Below are 22,005 nucleotides of genomic sequence, written 5' to 3'. Positions count from 1 at the left end.
AACCTTTAAATCCTCATGTGGGATATTACATGCAGCTCAGGTTTTAAACGCATCACACAGATAGGAAAAAACAAATCATCTTGCATTAAAAATTAAATAAAAATATAAACTGTTTTACAAAAGGAAGCAGGTTTTGTTTAATTATCATCACTGAGTCAGAAGCATTACGGCCTTAATGAGAATATTAACACAAGTCTGCCTGCTGTGCTGATTAGGAATTAAACTGAATTTAATAGAGTTTCATTAAAAAGAGCATGCAATAACAATGTGTTTACGTATAATCAGGATAATAAAATCCATAGAAATGTTTCAGTTCTTCTTCTGGGCTTTCAAATTATGTTTTCACACATTAAGTGACGTCTGATCAGCAGTTTTCTAGTTTAATAAGCTGTTACAGGAAGATAGATGTGTGTGTTGTCAGCATAGTGATGATCATTTGTTTGGTTTTGAAGATTAGACCAAGTGTAAGCATTTAAAGAAAAAACTAAAGTGGTCCGAGTACAGGGCCTTGTGGGACTCCACATTTAATATGATCTGTCTGTCTGTCTGTCTGTCTGTCTGTCTGTCTGTCTGTCTGTCTGTCTGTCTGTCATCCATCCATCCATCTATCTATGTATCTGTCTGTCTGTGTTTTTGGACTAATATTGCTGCTGAATAAATGTGTATTAGAGCTTTGAATCTCTGCCCGAACTCAAAATTCCCTCGGGTTTGGAACATAGTTCGGAAGGAGACACAAACAACTGCACTAAAAAGACTTTAGCTGACATTAGTTTGTAATATATTATATATAGTTTTTAAATGATATTTATTAGAGTTTTTGGACAGAAACTATGAGGGTTTTTCAGTTTTGTGGCTTTTTAAAGACTATTTTAAGCTTAATTAAGAATTTTCCAACATGCTATGTGTATTAACTGACACTGAGCAGCTGGACTGTAGATACAAGTTCAAATATAAAATTCAAACAGAAAAAAAAACATTTGAGTGCGATGACATTTATTTCAAACCCTGCTGAGGGTCTTTGCTGACTCTGCTGGCTTTACCTTGATTAAAATGTGTGTGTGTGTGTGTGTGTGTGTGTCAGGCTTACCTTATCTAACACCTGTGTAAATGCATGAGGCTTGTGGAGCGATGCAGCCAGCCGCCTGAGGGCAAAGCATTTTAATGAAGGAGATGAAACCCTGAGCAGGTTTCTGATCAGGACCTCAGAGGACAGAGAGAAACAGTTTGATGGAGAGAAAGAGGAGGTCAGAGAGTTTTACTGCACTCCATTGCGGGCGATACTTCCCATAATGCACTGCTTTTCTCTCATGTTTCTGTCCTTCTGCTGGAGGCGGGGCCTAAAGACGGCCACGTAGACATTGCTCATACCTCCATAACTACCAGTTAGATTTCAATGAAAGTAACTTCATGATTACCGAGGACATGCATGACCACAAAGACTCAAAATGACCACAAAGACTCAAAACAACACAAAATGACTCCAAAAACACTTTATATTTCTATAATAATAATAAAACAAAGTGTCTGGATTAATGGAGGATTTGTGTCTTTAATAGAGTCTCTGTGAGGCCCTGAAGCTTTATCGATCAATACCTCATGTAGTCACAAATGATAGCCGCGCTGCGTTCAAGTGTTTAGGGAGTCATGACAGACGAGCTCTGCGGGGGCTCCGCTCCCACAGCTGCTGATTAATTGATCAAACGTCCCTCAGGTGCCCCTCTGCTGAAACATAAAACACATTCAAGTCGCAGCAGATTTACTTGATCGACACGGAGTCCACATTAATAGAACACACAGAAAGTCTAATATAATATATGTAATATATTTCAGATACACTACAGAACAAAGCGCTGTACAAAAACCAGCAGTCGTTGCTTCACAAACTGGAAGATTAGCATCGAAATGTGTGCAGATTTAAAGGGCGAGTCCATTGCTTTTGTTTTTTTAAGCGTTTTTCAATCATTCAGTAGCTTCCCAGTAGTGTTTCGAATGTATTCAAATCTGAAGTGCTTATGTTTTAACCTTTAAATGCTATTTTCCTGCTAAAATCTAAGACCTGACGCAGGTTTCTGCAGGATGCTGTTGCACACACAGTTTACATACAGGCTACTGTACATACAGTGTATTACCGACAGAGTAGTCGACAAGAAGATCAATGTACTGCTGAAGACACGTTAGTCACGCAATAACACAACGAAGACGCACTATAACGGGAGAAGCCGTGAAACGTCTTTTAGCCGCTAAGAGAAAGGCCCACCTAATAAAATCAATGTGAGTTTAAGTGTACGCTATATTTAGAATATTTTCACCTCTTTACCTCGCTGTCAGACATCTCTATGTGACTAGAGACTGAAGCTGTTATATATGCTCTCTTCAAACACACCAGACTCCGTGACTAAACTATTTTTACCTTGCAGAATACAGGAGAACAAAGGGACTTAAAACGACCACGAAGAGACACTGAATCTGAAGCCGTTATCTATGCTCTCATCAAAGCCACAAGGCTCCATTGACAAAAACAGTAATTTCAAGTTTCTCATCATGAATATTTCAGTGTTATCACATGTGGAAGGAATAAAAGCTTTTCCTAAATGGACATTTTGGATTATTTGTTGTCACTCAAATCTGTTTTTCAGTCACAGCTTGTTGTGTTTTGTTGCCCGACGACCATCTGTCAGCCTTCAGTGTGCTGACTCACACACACACACACACGCACACTCACACACGCACACACACGCACACACACACACACACGCACACACACACACACACACACACATGCACACACACACACACACACACACAGAGATACAGACTAATATTAGATTTCCATATGACTGTCTGCACAGAGACGATGTGAAGCAGCTTAGTGTCCAAACGCTGCTTATTCCTGATCTCCCTTTTAAAAAGCGTTTCAACTCTGTTTTCAAGTTTAGAGACAAAATGCAAATAAAATAAACTCAAACCAGCCGTCGAAACACGTCACTTTGTGTTGGAGCTTTTTATTTATTTAAACTGAAGATTAAACAGCAAAGAGAAACTATTCTTAAGTTTGTGCTAATTAGTAGATTTATTTATGTGATTTATTAGGTGGGTGTAACTATTTTAATTATAAAAGCGTTTCCTGCATTCAAAGTTAGATAATATAAGTATTATCAGAATAAAGAGTAAAAGTGTATTATTACAGATGCATTAACGCAGAAACATTTCTGAGAATTAAGACGGAGATTCTTCTCTTTTTGTGATATGTTTTTACAAATTGTATTAACTTATTTCTATTTGCATTTTAAGAAATCTGGTTACAAAAAAATATATATATTATAAAATAACAATCGACAAAGCACCTCACCCATTTTTCCACTTGATTTCCCGTTTAATATATTTAATTTACAAGATACTCGTAACGGCCATATTGTGCAAATTAAACATAAATAATCTCTAAAAATAGTTTTTTTCCTACATTTGTGGTCAAACTTGTGACGTATTTTACAGAAATCAAAGACGTTACACCTTTAAATATGATATAATAACCTTTTAGAAATTACACATAAAGGAATTAATTGAACAAAGAATATGGAATTTTTTTAGATTTAAAAATACTACATTTAAGTGAATCTCAAAAAGTATATATTTAGCATGTAACTAAATAATAATAAAAATTCAAGAATCAAATACCTATGAAATCCTTTAAAGCACCAACAAAAGAATGATAAAAATCACATGTTTTAATTCACGTGATTTTCAGATATTTCACATATAAAATGACACTTATGTGTGATTTAATGAAGACTTATGTGATAATTAACATTTGTGCAGATGTTAAAATGAAAGTGATCAATGATTTACATACTATGTATATGGGGGGATATACATTATTTAATTTTATAAATTATAAATACAATACATATATTACAGTTTTTCAAATTAAGAGTCTTTTCTAGACACAGTTATTACGAGACACCACACATACTGATTTGAGTTTTAGAGAAAAGAACGAAAACATGTATTTGTTGTTTGCACCTGGTCACGTACTGAAAAAAGTACACATCCAAAACTAAGGTTTGGTCCAAGAGGAAGTTTTATTTCTTTACAAAACAAGAGCGCGGACTCATAAAAGAGCTCAGACGGAAGGCAGGAAGATAAATCTGCACTTCGGTTTTGTTACGACAACTTTCAACCACTTAGAAAATATAGAGGAGCTCTGATCACGCAAACATATACACACAACCTGCACGTCATCGACGCTGTAGGAAAAACAAGAAAACAAAAACAGCTGGGTGTGACTTCAAACAACGAATAATATGGTTGTAATTTAACGCATTTCAGTTATTACAGGAAATAAGTAAATTATTAAAAACCACTGAAATGTCTGCGTTTAATTATTCATACATTGAAAATTGGAATTTGGAAATATCTTTTGTAATTATATTTTGTAATTCCCAGGCACAAAAACCACAGCATTGAAATATTTTACTTTGAAAATCACGTCTGTGTCTTATGCTCGTATTAAATGTGAAACTTTACACACCATTACATTTATATTTATGAAATAATATTTAGTTCTAATAGGCCATTTCTTTTCTGAATTTCAATTAAGATACTGTGTCGTTTTAGAAATTAATGTTGCGTGTGTCGTATTTTCAAATTAAAAGGTTTCAATGAATTGACTTCAGTGGTGTTTAAATTCCTTCTGACGTTTAATTGCTTCATCCAAACCCAGAAAGACTTTACATTTACAGTCGTCGTTGTTTGTTTCTGTAAACAACAACAAAACAGGAGCAGTTTGTTTTTAAAGAGAAATGCATTTAAAACAAGAGACTTCACAGTTTCAGGGCAAACACACGCAACAGGAAGGAAAATCCACCCAAAGTCCAAACATTCAAAAGACATAAAAACAGAACTTGTCTGGGTGCCACGATTTTGATGCAAAATCAATAAAAATGTGTTTTAAAGTTCCATCATCAAAATCAAAAGCAGGAAGTATTTTGTTTTCTCTTCACGCACGCCTACTTGCGAGCGTCCGAAGAAAAATACAAAAACACTTAAAAGACGGAACTTTTTGAAGCACAACAGCCAACGGCGGAGTCGGAGATTCGGCGAAGATCTGGTGTCTTTTTGTAACTGCAGTCACGTTTCAAAGAACCGCGGTCATGCTAACTCCCCTTAAAATCAATTGTGCGTCTACACTGCTCTTTACGGTACGGGATGTACCGTTGGATTTTGGATTAAAGCAGAATATAATCTCTGTGGCAAACAAACGTTTATGATATTTAAAATTTTTGTCCAGCAGGATAATCTCCACAGATTAACACTTTTATGATTTTTGAAACGTGAATTCAATCTCCAGAAGTAAAAAGCTAACGTTGGGCTATAAAGGAGCTACAGCAGGTCACATGACGTCATCACCGCTAAACTAAAGGTGGCTAATGTTAGCGTGATGACGTTTAGTCTCATTTAGCCACTTGTTGACAAGACACGTAAAAGCTTCAAAATTCACGAGTTGGGTATTTGCTGATGTATTTTATGTCGTAGAAAATGTCGTAAACCTTCAGGCAACCAAAAAACGATTAAAAAACCCATCGACTTCGAGGCAAGGGAACAGGAAGTGCTAACACATTTTTGGGAGTTTTAGGACTCGTTCTTGCAGCAGCATATTGACTGCTGAAATGTATTATTGGCATTGCAAATTAAATACAACTAATGATCTGTTGATGTTTACCTTTTCATAGTCTAACAATGGCAAAGTGGGAAAAAAATACAAATCAAAAATCGTGCATTGTGACCTTAGAAGGCGAAATTTAAATCGGAGAATCGTGACACCCCTAAAAAAACTTGGCACCTGAAGATTTTCTCTTCATGCATAGCATCACTTCACATCACATTTATGGATTTAACAGCTCAGATTTTTGGCCAAAACCTTCCTTCATTGCTCTATAGTCTGTAATCCATCCAGCACTGAGGGTGGATGTTTCCCTTCGAGCAAAATGTGAACAAGAAATAATAGTTCCCAAAATTTTACATGAACACCAGAAAACAGAAACCAGTCCCGACTCCTTTAAAGGGTAAAAAACAGCAGCGACAAACTGCTGGAGTTTCTAATCCCATGTAAACAGGTTTAGTGTAAGGCAAGGAGGAGGAGAGCAGTGAACTTTATGATGCGACAGAGGAGGGACGAAGGTGTGGGAAGACGACAGGATGATGAAGAGGACGAGGAAAGTGATCAAGAGGATGAGTAAGCAAAAGGAAGGCTGAAAGTCGAGAGGGAGGAGGAAGATGGCTGAAAGGCAGACAGCAGAATTAAAGGGCTCAGACGCACTAACACAAGCTTCTGCTGAAACCTGAACGAGAAAAGTGAACGCACCGCCAAAATGTGAGTTAGTTTGAAACGTATTTGAATTAAGACAACAAAGGTATGAACATCTTTCCATAACAGTCTGTGATTAAATTAGACGGATTCTTTTCTATTTGAAGGAAATAAACTGATGAATCAACAAAAGTACGGAAGATCGGAAATGACAAGACGAGTGAAATTGTGATTTTAACAAATTTATATACCCGAGATAAAATATATATATTTTTTTATTACCTTTCTAATAATTTTCTGCTAAATTTGAATGGGTATAATAATAAGTAAAACATTTTTATAAAAAAATATAATGATAATATAAAGAATTGAATTCTAAATGTTTATGTTATAATATATAAACTGTTCAATAACAATAATCTTGAAATAAAAATCATGAGAAAAGTTTGTAAAGCAAAATTGTTTTTCACTTTTGTACCAAGAATACAATTTGAACTTACACTAAGTGTTAATTTTTCTGCATTCTCCTTATTCTTAATATCAATTTTAAACAACTAGAATTTAGTTGTTGATATAAAATTAATTGTTTTAATATAATAAAGTAGAAATGTAATTGATTGAATTAGTTTGCGTTTTTATTCTTTTTGTCATTGGTATGAATAAGAATTTTTTTTAAACTCATCTTAATTTTATCAACATAAGGTATTGCAAGAATCAAAATCAATAATCTCAATAATACTAAAAACTTTAGAGACTTTCGGGGTAAATTTCCCCGTCGTGGGACTATTATAATTATAATTAAATATTAATTGACTAATTGTTTTAGCGCTACTCAACTTTAGTTATCTGCCAGAGTTGGGTAGTCAAAGTGAATTACATTAATGATATATTTATAATAACTAGGAAGGAACAAAAGCGCTACAATTTTTAGAATATTTTTAAAGCATACTTTTTTTGTTTTTAAAAATAAAATAAAAATTGTAAGGTTGCAATTTTATTTATATAAATATGTAAGTGTAATATTTTTTGTGTGTCGAAAAAGACGCAGAGAAAATGGTAAATGGACAAAAGACATTTAGATTAAGGAACCTTTAGAGACTTGCATCATTTTGTATCTTGCTTTTGACCCACCTTTAAGTTTCAGTTTTGGCTTCCCTGCTTTAAATTATCACCAGGCAAATTTTTCTCTTATTTGTATTCTAATTTTTCTTCCTCTGCAAACTCACGATTACTGAGAGACATTGTGTTTTTATTTAGTCTCAACTTGTATATTTTCCTCTCTTCATGACGTCTTTTTGATGTTTCTGTTGGGTGATGTCGGCCTGAGGCTCTGCCTGCTGTGTTTAGCTGTGGAGGCTTAATTGATGTCTCGCTTTCTCTTTTCTCTTCGTCTCTCGCTGCTCTCTCGAGTTTATCTTGATGGATTTAGCTAAATTCTCTCACTGTGTTTCTGTCTCCGTCGTCTCACAGACTTAAAAAGTTGTGCTCTCAGATGTTTTTTCCCCCTTCACATTCAGCTCTCTCCGTGTTGTTTCCATATGTCCCGGTGTGCTCTTTAAGCAGGTAATAATTAAAGTTATCACTGTCATCCCGGGAAAACAAGCTATATTAACACACAGCAGCAGAATAATTAAGATGTAGGACTAAATGGGCTAAAATCAGATTAACTGATCTTCACCTGTAACCAACAGGATAAGTGAAGTGAATATTTGTAACTGAAATGTAAACACTATGTTGCGGTGTTCAGAAAAAAAGCTTCACTCAAGGTACGGAAATAACAAAGCATGTTCTCGGCCCTAGTCCCCACAATGTAGGTGTGTAAAGCTATGATTGTCCCCACAACATAAGACTAGATGAACCGCCCTAAAATATGAACATAAAGAAAAAACTAAAAACACCCTTACTTGTCCGAAATTGATTCACCACAACGTAGGTGTAGACACAGGTCAGTGAGTTCCCACAATGTAGGTGTATAAACTTTAGTTTGTCCCCATAACGTAAGAAGTTACCTAAAACCAAACGCTATCCCTAAAAAAAAAAACTTTAACACCCTTATTTGGCTGATATTGGACACAAGTCCCCACAATGTAGGTGTGTAAAACGGTCAGTGTGTCCCCACAATGTAGGTGTGTAACCCTGTCAGCGTGTCCCCACAATGTAGGTGTATAAACTGGTCAGTGTGTCCCCACAATGTAGTGTGTACACTGGTCAGTGTGTCCCCACAATGTAGGTGTATAAACTGGTCAGTGTGTCTCCACAATGTAGTGTGTACACCGGTCAGTGTGTCCCCACAATGTAGTGTGCAAACCGGTCAGTGTGTCCCCACAATGTAGGTGTATAAACCAGTCAGTAGTACCCACAATGTAGGTGTATAAACCAGTCAGTGTGTCCCCACAATGTAGGTGTATAAACCAGTCAGTGTGTCCCCACAATGTAGGTGTATAAACTGGTCAGTGTGTCCCCACAATGTAGGTGTATAAACCAGTCAGTAGTACCCACAATGTAGGTGTATAAACTGGTCAGCGTGTCCCCACAATGTAATATGTAAACCGGTCAGTGTGTCCCCACAATGTAGGTGTATAAACCAGTCAATGTGTCCCCACAATGTAGGCAAGTAAGAAGAGATAAACCACCCTAAAACCAAAATTTGACCCAAAGTAAAAAACTTAAACTAGCCTTGTTTGTTTGAATGGGCTGCAAGTCCCCACAATGTAGGTGTGTAAACCTACATCGGTCCCCACAGCGTAACACCGGGTATGCACACACCTGTCCTACGACTTAAATAAAAGCCTCTATACAGATTTCTTTCCCTCCTGCAGCAGCTGACAGCAGAGTAATGAGAGTTCTTCCAGCGAGAGGCGAGATAAGACAGAGACGTCCTCCTTTTTATTGCTCTTTCTTCCTTTATCGAGTATTTTTCTTATGCTACTGCAACACAAATGTATTTCACCCGTCAGGCCTGTGAAGCTAAATTAAATTTAAAGAAACGTCAGATTGAGGGAGAAGCCACAATGATAAGAAAGCCTGCAGGAAGATAAAGTGAATACAGGTGAGCTTGAGATGGAAAAAGGTGAAAAAGAGACAGGAAGTGAAGTCGGTTGGAGGGTGTGGTTCGGCAGTGAGCGGCTGGGATTGTGTGTGTGTGCGTGTGTGCATGTGTGTGTGTGTGGAGACAAAAAGTGTATGCATTATGTTTCATTTAGCAGTGTGTGTGTGTGTGCGCTTACAAGACGTGCATGTGAATACAAAGGCAGTACTTTAGGTGTGGTTACACTTTTATACTGTATATCATTGAGTGTGTGCGTGTGTGTGTCCTCACTGCTGTGGGGAACAATAATAAAAGTGTGTGTGTGTGTGTGTATAGACTTTACATTTTCAGAATAAGATCGAGGATCTTTCCATCAGAAGCTTCATTTCCCCTCAGACAAACTGAGGACGACTGAAGAGCAAGAAAATCCCAAAAAAACATAAAACTGTGCCAGCGTCTCAGCCAATCACAGCCAGCGTTGGTGATTCCAGCGCGCTCGACCCAAAAAGGTATTTTTGTCCAAATTTGACAGATGATTTTTTAAATATCCGGGTGGAGTCGGGTTACGCTCCTCTAAAGGCATTTAAATCAGTTTGGGGTAGAATGCTTTCTTTTTTAAATGTGTAATAGAAAATTAAAAAAGACAGAGCCTGGGTGAAGCTTAGACGGGACAGACAAGCGTCTCTTTTTGGGAACATTTTGTGTCCAAAATTGTGAAATTGTGTCCAAATTTGGATTAAAAGACTCCAGGTAGTCGAGGTGAAGACAGAAGACGCAGAAAGTGCAAATTTGGATGTTTTGAATCCAGAAATATGAGAAACATTCTGTCCAAATTTGAAAAAGGGGACAGATTTTCTGCTTCAAAGAGTCAGAAATGTTTGCTATGAAAACAACGTTTTTATCCGTCACTGTTGTCACTGAACAGATTCTCCAGCATTAACAGAAATCTTGACGCTTTTTGAAGCTCAGCAGGCGACTCAGTGCCAGCGAAGATAAAACGCCATGAAAATAAAACCCGAGTTAGACAGAACGACGACGGGCTAATTTAAAAAATGGATCCTTATTATTGTTGAAATGAAACTCTTCAGCGGTTCTCAGTTGTGCGCTGATGAAATCCTGCTGGGCCTTTTTTATATTTTCCATCTCTGATGTCTGCGAGGCCCCGAATCCTTTATAGAAAACTTTCAACCCAAAAAAGTAAAATCCATCCATCACAGTCAGATGTGATCCCGCTGCGCTCAGTCAGCAGAGGCTTCAGCACGGAGACGATGGCAGTCTCTTCAGAAACAGAAATAAAGACAAAGAAATACGCTTTTGGTTTCTGTCGATGTTTCTCTCCTGCAGGCGAAGGATCGGCCCCCTCCCTGCAGAGAGGACCCCTCCGGAGAGCCTCCAATGCTTTTAAATATTCACCAAGTGAAGGGAGGATACGACGGCGGTGTTCAATCTGAGGGTTAAGACCTCCAGCAGGGCCATGAGGTGACATTACAGAAATAAACCCAGAAAAGAAGGAAACTTATCACTTGATGTTCCTCCTCCGTTTCCTGCGACTTCATCCAAACAGGAAATGAATCGTTCAGTAAGAAGCATCCTTTCATTTCCTCTCAGATTTTTTTCAGCGAATTCAAACCCACTTTCCTCCCCTCGGGGAACACAGCTCCTCCGACCACGAGGACGTCCATGAGAGTTTCTGCAGCCTGAGGGTCGTCTGCTGCTGCAGGAGAGAAACACAACCAGTTCTGCTTTAACTTCATTAATGTGTCTCTCAAAGTCTTGTGTTGTCACTTTAATTTCATATAAAACAGAGAAAAGCAGCAAATCTCCATATTTGAGAGGCTGAAAAATTACTTTAATGATTAATCGATTATCAAAATAGTGACGACCTGCCGGTGAGTCGACTGATATTGATGTTTCACAGCAGCAGCAGTCCATGAAGGTGGTGTTAGTGTCAGTTAAAATACATTAAGCTTTTAACAGTCGCCTTATATTTATATTTATATATATACATATATATATATATATATATATATATATATATATATGTCTACAGAGACTTCTGGTCACTATCTCAAGTGTAATTTTGCAGATTTGCATGATGCTTGGATACAGACCTACCTCTGGGTCTGGCAGCTTTTTCTCCATTTTTAGAAACTGATGGTTGGTTTCGTGGCCGAACACCCGAAGAAGTGATTGACAGGCTCTTGTTTCCCCAGAGCTGCGGCCGGACACGCCACCGAGCTGCCCGCCGCCGTTTCAGACATTGTCACTAAGACGGGGAGTCTTAGTGACAATCAACCAGCTTGTCCTCGCTCAGAAACATCAGCTCACTGCTCACCGGTGTCCGCAGCACAAGTTCTCTGAATGAATCTGTTCATAAAAGTTAACTTAAAGTAAAAAAGATAAATAAAAAAAGTTCTTCTGATGTGAGAAACAGCAACCCCAACATGCCGCCTGGCAGGCAGTTTGATGGACGTTCAGAGGTCGTAGAAAGCCTTCTCGCCGCAGCGCTGCTGATCCTGCAGCGGCTCGCTGGACGGATTTCTACAACCTTCCAGATCTGGGCAGAAAATCACAGCAACAGGCAGAAAAATCTGCAATTTATGACGCCAATCATTTGTCAAACTAATTCTTCAAAAACTGCTTTTGTGAAACGGTCACTAAAATCCGTCGTTCGTGATCTGCTTTCTTAAAGCTGAAAATTGTTGTTAAATTTCTTCATTTATAACTTATAAAAACACTGTTTTATGACGCTGTGTTTTAGTTTTTTGCCCAGATGTCCTGCCTGCCAGGCAGACTGAGGCGACAATCAGACAATACGCAGAAAAAACACAAGGCGCACGTTTTCCCCAAACGGTTGCTTTCCCAGGCACGAACAACCGTCTAACTGTAGTCATTAAATGTGAGTCACTAAATGTGAGTCATTAGATGTAAGTCACCCGTTAGGAGTGAAACATACTTTGTTTGAGGGTTTAAAGTCGTGAACTAAAAACAGCTGTTTACTGTTAACAATGACGGAGGACTTTACTTCAGGGGCCTCCTCATTTATTGCCTTAGTTTTATTTTTTATATATATAATAACATAATTTGTCATATATATATATATATATATATATATATATATATATATATATTTATATTTATATATATATAGTTTAGGACAAACTTCAGTTTTTACATTATTTCTTCCCAACTTAAGTTAATTATTGGTTTTCAAAATGTATATCTCTTTAGACAAGTAACATATGTAACAAGTTTATAACAAGTTACATTTAAATAACGAGTTGAGATTGTTTAATGATTTTAAAAGAAAAGGATATTAAATCTCTTATCTAATTTTATTTTCAAGTTTTCTTCAGTTTTAGCTGAAACTTATTTTATGTTGTAAGAATTAGATTTATGTTATGTTGTAAAGAATGTTGAGCTTCAGCGTTAGATTAATGTTCATCTCCATCTTTCATATTTTTAAATGCTTCTGTCAGTTGTTATGCCGTCAGAATGAACTGAAGGGTTTTTGCATTAACTGCACTTTATTTTGAAGAACAATGTGTAATTAAAGTTGAATGTAAAGTTGTAAATGTGGAATCAATCCTGGAAAATTATGTTTTTGTGTCCCTAATTCCACCGGATTTGTATCCATGAAACAAACGGCAGGTTTTTAAAGAGGAGAGACGAAAGAATTAAACTAAATATCCATAATTGTAGGTTGTAATTGTGCGCCTGTGTGTCTGCTTCACTCTGTGTGGTCGTCGCCTCAGTTTAACCCGTGTACGTCAGGGTTGCTGCCTCTCAGGCTGCCTGTCAGGAAATCCGGTAGTCGAAGGTGTCCTTCTCCATGTAGTCCGTCCACGTGGAGGACGGCATGCTCCGGTATGGGTCCAGCAGGATCCGGAAACAGCGGACGATCAGCAGCCCTAGGAAGATGAAGAGGATGAGGACGAAGATGAAGGCCGCCCGCTGCTCGAGCGTGAGGAAGGAGGCGGTCGTGGAGGAGGACGAGGACGAGGAGGAGGAGATGTCCGAGTCAGACGCGGAGAAGGTGCTGCTGTAGAGGTCGTCGGCCATGTTGGGATGGACGGTCGGTTTAGACGATCCTCTTCCTCCGAAACATCGTCTTCAGAAAGCGGAGAGGAGACGCCTGCAAAATATTATTACAATTATAAGAGGATAAATAGAAATATACTCAACATAATGAAAATATATGACAAATTATGTTATTATATATTATTATATTACATTATTTATTAAAACACCTTCAGGAGAATTATACATTTATCTGAACACAACTCACTAAATATAAAACACAGAGCTGATACATTTTAATAACACGTCGAACATCGAGAGGAAAATGTCCAACATTTTGGAAAAAAGTCGAACATTTTGGAAAAAGGTCAACTCATAAATTCATAGTACATTTGTGACTTTAATCTTTATTTTCTCCTGGAATTCGATCGCTTCATCTGACACATTTCTCTGGAAATAGTTGGAAACATTTGGGATAATGTAAGTAAACTAAATATACAACAAAGATCTCGTAGTTTTTAGACATTTTAGTGCGAAAATGTTACATATTAAACGTTTCAGTTTTAGTGGTACAACCTGGTTTGTCACCAAAATCACGGCAAAAATACCCAAAATATTGAGACAATCTGACCAAAGACATCTTGCCGGGAGACATTTTGTCTCTGATTTATTAGTTGAGATATCTTCATAAAGCTGTTTGATAAGTTTACGTCTTCAGCTTCTTCTTGTTCTCACGCCAGCAGCCTGTGGGCGGCGTTTTGTTTTCTACAGATCGCTGTGGACAGAGAGAAGAAAGATCTTCGTTTTGCTTCCCACACGGAGATTAAAAGCCAAACTCAATTGGCTTCAAATGTTGTTTTTTCCCCGTCTGTGCATCTTTCTGTGTTCAAAACTTGAAGGTCGACTAAAGAGAAACTTGGTGGAAACATAAATCATGTGCTGGTTTCATGAAACTTTGAATTTTTTGGCCCCAATTTAAGATGAACCCTTCACACTATTTATCTTCTAGAACTCGTCGACGAGAGGAAAGAAAACATCAGAACATTCTGAGTTTATTTGACTAATTTTGTCTGTTAAATGTCGAGGAGCAGAAGTACTGCGATAAATAATCATTAAAGTATTAATAAAGTACATTTGTGTAGCGCTTCACAGGACGAAACATAAGAAACTTTATAAATAAAAAGCAGCAGGACGTGCTGGTGTTCATTAACACTTTAAGTTCTCGCTCAGTTACTGAGGACATCGTGAGTTAATGAATACACAATGAAATGATTGTTTACCTGCAGAACTGTCAGGAATGATTCTCAGTGTTTTAAACTTCATGACGAGTGAGATCCCAGAACATGAGGCTGCAGGACGTCTGCGGAGGATTAAGCTGTGTCTGCACAGTCTGCCCCCCCCCCCCCCCCCCCGCCCTATTTAATATTTCACTCTTCTTCTACATTTCTATTCAGATCAGCTTCAGCTCCCGAAGTTCTGCAGGAGAGAAACCTTTAAAAATGCAGCTCGTACGTTTCTGTCTGTCCTGGAAATGAATCCCTTTTAAACTGAATTCTACAGATTAACTGGAGCCATTTTGAGCTGAGTCGGCATTGTTACAAGATAAAAACACACCTGAACACACACAGCAGCAAAAACTGCAGAGTCCTGCAGAGTCCTCCAGAGTCCTGCAGAGTCCTCCAGAGTTCTGCAGAGTCCTCCAGAGTCCTGCAGAGTCCTCCAGAGTACTCCAGAGTCCTGCAGAGTCCGGCAGAGTCCTGATGAGTCCCTGCTGAGTCCTGCAGAGTCCTCCAGTGTCCCTCCTGAGTCCTGCAGAGTCCTCCAGAGTCCTGCAGAGTCCTCCAGAGTCCTCCAGAGTCCTGCAGAGTCCGGCAGAGTCCTGATGAGTCCCTGCTGAGTCCTGCAGAGTCCTCCAGTGTCCCTCCAGAGTCCTGCAGAGTCCTGCAGAGTCCTGCAGAGTCCTCCAGAGTTCTGCAGAGTCCTCCAGAGTTCTGCAGAGTCAGAGTCCTCCAGAGTTCTGCAGAGTCAGAGTCCTCCAGAGTCCTCCAGAGTCCTGCAGAGTCCTGTAGAGGTCTCCAGAGTTCTGCAGAGTCAGAGTCCTCCAGAGTCCTCCAGAGTCCTGCAGAGTCCTGTAGAGTCCTCCAGAATCCCTGCAGAGTACTTCAGAGTCTTGCAGAGTCCTACAGAGTCCTGTAGAGTCATGCAGAGTCCTCCAGAGTCTTGCAGGGTCCGGCAGAGTCCCGATGAGTCCCTGCTGAGTCCTGCAGAGTCCTCCAGTGTCCCTCCAGAGTCCTCCAGAGTCCTGTAGAGGTCTCCAGAGTTCTGCAGAGTCAGAGTCCTCCAGAGTCCTGCAGAGTCCTGTAGAGTCCTCCAGAATCCCTGCAGAGTACTTCAGAGTCTTGCAGAGTCCTACAGAGTCCTGTAGAGTACTTCAGAGTCTTGCAGAGTCCCTGCAAAGTCCTGTAGAGTCCTCCAGAGTCTTGCAGATTCCCTGCATACTCCTCCAGAGTTCTGCAGAGTCCTGCAGAGTCCTGTAGAGTCCTCCAGAATCCCTGCAGAGTACTTCAGAGTCTTGCAGAGTCCTACAGAGTCCTGTAGAGTACTTCAGAGTCTTGCAGAGTCCCTGCAAAGTCCTGTAGAGTCCTTCAGAGTATTGCAGATTCCCTGTAGAGTCCTCCAGTCCTCCAGAGTCCTGCAAAGTCCTGTAGAGTCATCCAGAGTCCTACAGAGTCCTGTAGAGTCCTCCAGAATCCTTGCAGAGTACTTCAGAGTCTTGCAGAGTCCTACAGAGTCCTGTAGAGTCCTCCAGAGTCTTGCAGAGTCCCTACACAGTCCTCCAGAGTCCTGCAGAGTCCTCCAGAGTCCTGCAGAGTCCCTGCAGAGTCCTGCAGAGTCCTGTAGAGTCCTGTAGAGTCATGCAGAGTCCTCCAGAGTTCTGCAGAGCCCTCCAGAGTCCTGCAGAGTCCTCCAGAGTCCTGATGATTCCCTTCAGTGTCCTGCAGAGTCCTCCAGAGTCCTGCAGACTCCCTGCAGAGTCCTCCAGAGTCCTGATGAGTCCCTTCAGAGTCCTGCAGAGTCCTCCAGAGTCCTGCAGAGTCCCTGCAGAGTCCTCCAGAGTCCTGTAGAGTACTTCAGAGTCTTGCAGAGTCCTACAGAGTCCTGTAGAGTCCTCCAGAGTCCTGCAGAGTCCTCCAGAGTCCTTATGAGTCCCTTCAGAGTCCTGCAGAGTCCTCCAGAGTCATGCAGAGTCCCTACAGAGTCCTGTGGAGTCCTCCAGAATCCCTGCAGAGTACTTCAGAGTCTTGCAGAGTCCTGCAGAGTCCCTGCAGAGTCATCCAGAGTCCTGCAGAGTCCTCCAGAGTCCTGCAGAGTACTTCAGAGTCTTGCAGAGTCCTCCAAAGTTCTGCAGAGTCCTGCAGAGTCCTGCAGAGTCCTGCAGAGTCCTGTAGATTCCTTCAGAGTCCTCCAGAGTCCTGCAGAGTCCTGTAGAGTCATCAAGAGTCCACCAGAGTCCTGTAGAGTCCTCCAGAATCCCAGCAGAGTACTTCAGAGTCTTGCAGAGTCCTACAGTGTCCTGTAGAGTCCTCAAAAGTCCTGCAGAGTCCTGTAGAGTCCTAAAGAATCCCTGCAAAGTAGTTCAGAGTCTTGCAGAGTCCCTGCAGTGTCCTGTAGAGTCCTCCAGAGTCCTCCAGAGGCCCGTAGAGTCCTCCAGAGTCCTGCAGAGTCCTGTAGAGTCCTCCAGAGTCCACCAGAGTCCTGTAGAGTCCTCCAGAGTCTTGCAGAGTCCCTGCAGGTTCCTCCAGAGTTTTGCAGAGCCCTCCAGAGTCCTGCAGAGTCCTCCAGAGTCCTGATGATTCCCTTCAGTGTCCTGCAGAGTCCTCCAGAGTCCTGCAGACTCCCTGCAGAGTCCTTCAGAGTCCCGCAGAGTCCTCCAAAGTTCTGCAGAGTCCTTTAGAGTCCTCCAGAGTCCACCAGAGTCCTGTAGAGTCCTCCAGAATCCCAGCAGAGTACTTCAGAGTCTTGCAGAGTCCTACAGTGTCCTGTAGAGTCCTCAAAGGTCCTGCAGAGTCCTGTAGAGTCCTACAGAATCCCTGCAAAGTAGTTCAGAGTCTTGCAGAGTCCCTGCAGTGTCCTGTAGAGTCCTCCAGAGTCCTACAGAGTCCTGTAGAGTCCTCCATAGTCCTGCAGAGTCCCTGCAGAGTCCTGTAGAGTCCTCCAGAGTCTTGCAGAGTCCCTGTGGAGTCCTCCAGAGTTCTGCAGAGTCCTGCAGAGTCCTGTAGAGTCCTCCAGAGTCCACCAGAGTCCTGTAGAGTCCTCCAGAGTCTTGCAGAGTCCCTGCAGAGTCCTCCAGAGTTCTGCAGAGTCCTGTAGAGTCCTCCAGAGTCCTGCAGAGTCCTGTAGAGTCTTCCAGAGTCCACCAGAGTCCTGTAGAGTCCTCCAGAATCCCTGCAGAGTACTTCAGAGTCTTGCAGAGTCCTACAGAGTCCTGTAGAGTCCTCCGGAGTCCTGCAGAGTCCCTGCAGAGTACTGTAGAGTCCTCCAGAATCCCTGCAGAGTACTTCAATAGTCTTGCAGAGTCCTACAGAGTCCTGTAGAGTCCTCCGGAGTCCTCCAGAATCCCTGCAGAGTACTTCAGAGTCTTGCAGAGTCCGACAGAGTCCTGTAGAGTCCTCCAGAGTCCTACAGAGTCCCTGCAGAGTCCTCCAGAGTTCTGCAGAGTCCTCCAGAGTCCTGCAGAGTCCTCCAGATTCCTCCAGAGTCCCTGCAGAGTCCTGGAGAGTCCTGCAGAGTCCTTGAGAGTCCTGGAGAGTCATCCAGAGTCCTGTGGAGTCCTCCAGAGTCCTGTAGAGTCCTCCAGAATCCCTGCAGAGTACTTCAGAGTCCTCTAGAGTTCTCCAGAGTCCTGCGCTGAAAATCCTAAAATAAGTAATTAGATGTGACAGAAAATATCCCGCTGATCTTCGAGGTGTCGCTCTCACTGAACATCTGAAGAAAAACCTCAGAAAAATCAAAAATATCGTAAAAGGTTCACAGAGAGAACTCAGCGGAGGTCAGAGCTTCTTCCTCTTAATTTTCTTACTTCTCCTCCATGTCTTCTTCTTCTTCCTCCTTTCTTTTCTTTTCTCTTCCTCTTCATCTTCTTTCTCTTCTTCTTCCTTATCATCCTCTTCTTCTCTCAGTTTTTAAAGTGTCAAATATAACAGTGTGATGAAGAGCTGCCAGCACTTTATATTAAAGGGTAATTTTGTCCTCCACAGCCCGTATAATGTCGGGTTTAGAGACAACACACACACACACACACACACACACACACACACACACACACACACACACACACATACACACACAGGTCAGCTCACCGCCCACAGACAGACTGTTCTTGCACCAGCAGTGACTTGTTTTTCTCAGACAGGCAGCAACAGGTTGAAACAAGAAGCAAAGATTAGATGAGGTGTGGTGTGTGTGTGTGTGTGTGTGTGTGTGTGTGTGTGTGTGTGTGTGTGTGTGTGTGTGTGTGTAATTCGGAGGACATTGTTTGAAGAGACACAGACAGCTTCCAGGTTACTATCGTCACACTCTGTGTTTGCAGTCTGACGCCGTGTGCAGCGTAGAGTCTGATCACGGTTGCTCTGTGTGTCTTCACTGAACCCGACGTTCACAAGATGCCAGTTTATTGTTGCATAATGTTTCCTGCTGCTGGAGGTGGAGTGGAGAGTCCTGCTGTAGAACGTGTCGGTGGAGGAGCGAGTGTGGGCGACGGAGGAGGATGTCAATCTGCGTGGGAGAGCGAGTCTCTGCAGAGATGACATCTTTCCAATATTTCTGACATGTTAGAAACATTAAGTCGAACACAAAAACAACAAAGTGATTTGTCTTTGAGTTCAGTGTTTGTAGAATAACATCAGGGGAGGATTTAATGTTGTCTCTTGTGTAATTGGTAATTCTGTATAACACATTTTACCCAACCACAGATTTACATCATGTGCTTCTTAACTGCATCAAATGTTAGAATAAAAAGCTGCTTCATGGCGTTTACAAGTTTATGATGTTTCAAAAGCAACTGCGGAAGTGAAAGTTATCTTTTAGATTTGTTGTTACAAATATGTTCTACGTCATAGGTCTTCAACAGGGGGGGTCGCAAAATTGTTTGTAGATAAAGGAATTAAAAACAAATATTTCTTTTTGCACATTCACATCCACCCTACCCCCCCTCAAACAGAACTCCGACAGCACCCCCCCTTGCACAGAACTCCGACAGCAAACCTCCCTTGCATAGAACTCTGACAGCACCCCCCCTTGCACAGAACTCTGACAGCAGCTCCCCCTCGTTTGAATACCGCTGCAGTAGGGGGTTCCTGCTCCATGCTACACCAGTTTGGGGGTCCTTGGCCTGAAGCACGTTGAAGACCCTGCTCTACGTTATGTAAATATGTTCCCTTAAAGGAAGCGTAACTCTGGGTATCAACAGACGCTTTAACTTATTACTATAAAGTAAATGTTGATTGTACTGTAATGCAGAACTGAAAACTAAAGGCCTTTTTCTTTGTGCTCATTTGTTTTTATTGTTTAGCATTTTTAACGTACACTCCAGATGTTCCACATACTCGTTCTCAGATTACAATAAGAAAGATCTCTGCTCCTCCCCATGTGGCAGCTGGTTAACTTTTAAAATGACGGAGCAAACGGCACCAGGAAAATAAATTGTAATTAAAAACAATTGCCGTGTATTTGTACACGACCTGACCTCAACAAACAGCCACATTATGTTATATTTGTGTTTTGGTAAAACAGCGCCCCCACCAGCACATCAGTAACTATTCAGGTGGAAAGAGGTACTGCAGCACGGGAGACCAAACAAAACAAGTTACTGAGAGAAAAGACACCAAAACACCAGAGTAACCGCACTGCGAGGAAACAAAACATTTATTGTAGCTAAATGAATCCGTTCTCTGTTTTATTAGTCCATCAAGGAAACATTTTGTACTTTACTTCAGCCTATCGTGTCACTTGTGGTTCCAATAAACCAAGATGGCGACGGGCAAAACTTCAAACAAACCAGACTAGTCCACAAACCGACCGGCGATGTCACGGTGACTGACGTCCACGTCTTATTCTCGGTCTGGAATCGTTTTTCATCGTCAAGGTGACGGAGATATTTTTTAGATTTGATATTTTAAACGTAAAGGAAACACTTGCAGAGTATCTGCACGTATAAAACACGACTTCAGCTCTGCAGCAGCTGATTCTCATGAAACTGCAGCTTGTTTGTGCTTCAGGCGAAACAGCCTCCCTGTGTTTCCTCTCCGCAGGTAAAAGTTTGATTCAGGTTACAAAGCAAGGCATCGATGTTTGAAGTCGAGGGTTTAAATCCCAGAGGGAGCAGCTGAGGTTTGAACAGATGCTTCGTGTTCATCTAAAATATTTAGTTTCCTCCAAACTTCACGCGGAGAAAACAGAACAAGACTTTGTGTTCGCCACATGTTCAGCTGCAGGTTGTACAACAGTGACAGGAAGTGACTCTGTTTTATTGATATTATATTTGATATCATCCCAGCTGTGTTTGTTTTCATTTTATTGTTCAATGAGTTTAAATTTTTCTTCCTCAGTTTGTGAACTCGACGTCTTTCAGGAAACGTTTGACAAATACGTTTGAATTCTGTTTTGTTGTTGTTTGAAAACTACATAAACATAAATGTTTTATGTTATAATAAATAATAATATAATAATGAATAACTGTTTTAATCTGCAGGTTTATATTTTCCCTTTCAGATTGAGTAAAATGTCCGCAAAGATCTTTTACAATAAAAGCCTCCTCACGTATCAGTTGGTATAATCACACCATTTCCTGGGATACTTTTAATGTGAAACTTCTGCAGGAAGTTGAGTTTTGGCTTAACAGACAAATAAATAAATAAACAGGAAATCTTTCTGAATTTCACACAGAAGTTGTGAGATACGTGTTTGTGATTGATTGGTTGATTGATTGGCTGGTTGATTGGTTGATTGGCTGGTTGATTGGTCGATTGGTTGGTTGATTAATTGGTTGGTTGATTGATTGGTTGATTGGCTGGTTGATTGGTCGATTGATTGGTTGATTGGTCGATTGATTGGTTGGTTGATTGATTGGTTGGTTGGTTGGTTGGTTGATTGGTTGATTGGCTGGTTGATTGGTCGATTGATTGGTTGATTGGTCGATTGATTGGTTGGTTGATTGATTGGTTGGTTGGTTGGTTGATTGGTTGATTGGCTGGTTGATTGGTCGATTGATCGGTTGATTGATTGGTTGGTCGATTGATTGGTTGATTGGTTGATTGGTTGGTTGGTTGGTTGATTGATTGGTTGATTGGTTGATTGGCTGGTTGATTGATCCGATCTTGTTATCGATGATGCTCAAAATAATGTGAATTTCCACGAGAGCTGCAACAATCACCATCACCTGTTTTCAGCGTCTCAGATACGAAGATTTGCTGCTTTTCTGTTTTATATTAAAGTGAAAATCTTCGGACTGACTGAAGATAAGATACATCACCGTGGACATTTTCCACTATTTCATAGAGCAACTGCTTGCGACCCGCCGTCTTCTAAAGGCTGTAACGAGGGACTGAAATCATGTGAAACTTCTAAACCTGAGAAATCCATTCAATGTATATTA

At 40.7% G+C, this 22,005-nt stretch overlaps 1 protein-coding gene and 1 long non-coding RNA gene across 2 annotated transcripts in view; both read right to left on the bottom strand.

The window, feature by feature from the left end:
* Positions 1-4,060: 4,060 nt before the first annotated feature.
* On the bottom strand, positions 4,061-12,370 carry LOC115004658 (uncharacterized). Its single transcript, XR_003831856.1, has 2 exons — positions 11,448-12,370; positions 4,061-11,046 (listed from the first exon to the last, which is right to left on the bottom strand). It is a non-coding gene; the product is annotated as an uncharacterized LOC115004658 (long non-coding RNA).
* Positions 12,371-12,523: 153 nt separating this feature from the next.
* LOC115004642 (cortexin-2-like) overlaps positions 12,524-22,005 on the bottom strand; it is a 17,487-nt gene continuing 8,005 nt past the window's right edge. Inside the window, exon 2 of the mRNA XM_029426338.1 lies at positions 12,524-13,467. Within this exon, the coding sequence (XP_029282198.1) occupies positions 13,131-13,394 (264 nt within the window). The 5' untranslated portion in view covers positions 13,395-13,467 and the 3' untranslated portion in view covers positions 12,524-13,130. The remainder of the gene's footprint in view (positions 13,468-22,005) is intronic.

This window comes from Cottoperca gobio, unplaced genomic scaffold, assembly GCF_900634415.1.
Source record: "Cottoperca gobio unplaced genomic scaffold, fCotGob3.1 fCotGob3_158arrow_ctg1, whole genome shotgun sequence".
Classification (NCBI taxonomy): domain Eukaryota; kingdom Metazoa; phylum Chordata; class Actinopteri; order Perciformes; family Bovichtidae; genus Cottoperca; species Cottoperca gobio.
The sequence above is the reverse complement of the archived record's forward strand: the minus strand, read 5'-3'. Positions and strand labels throughout refer to the sequence as shown.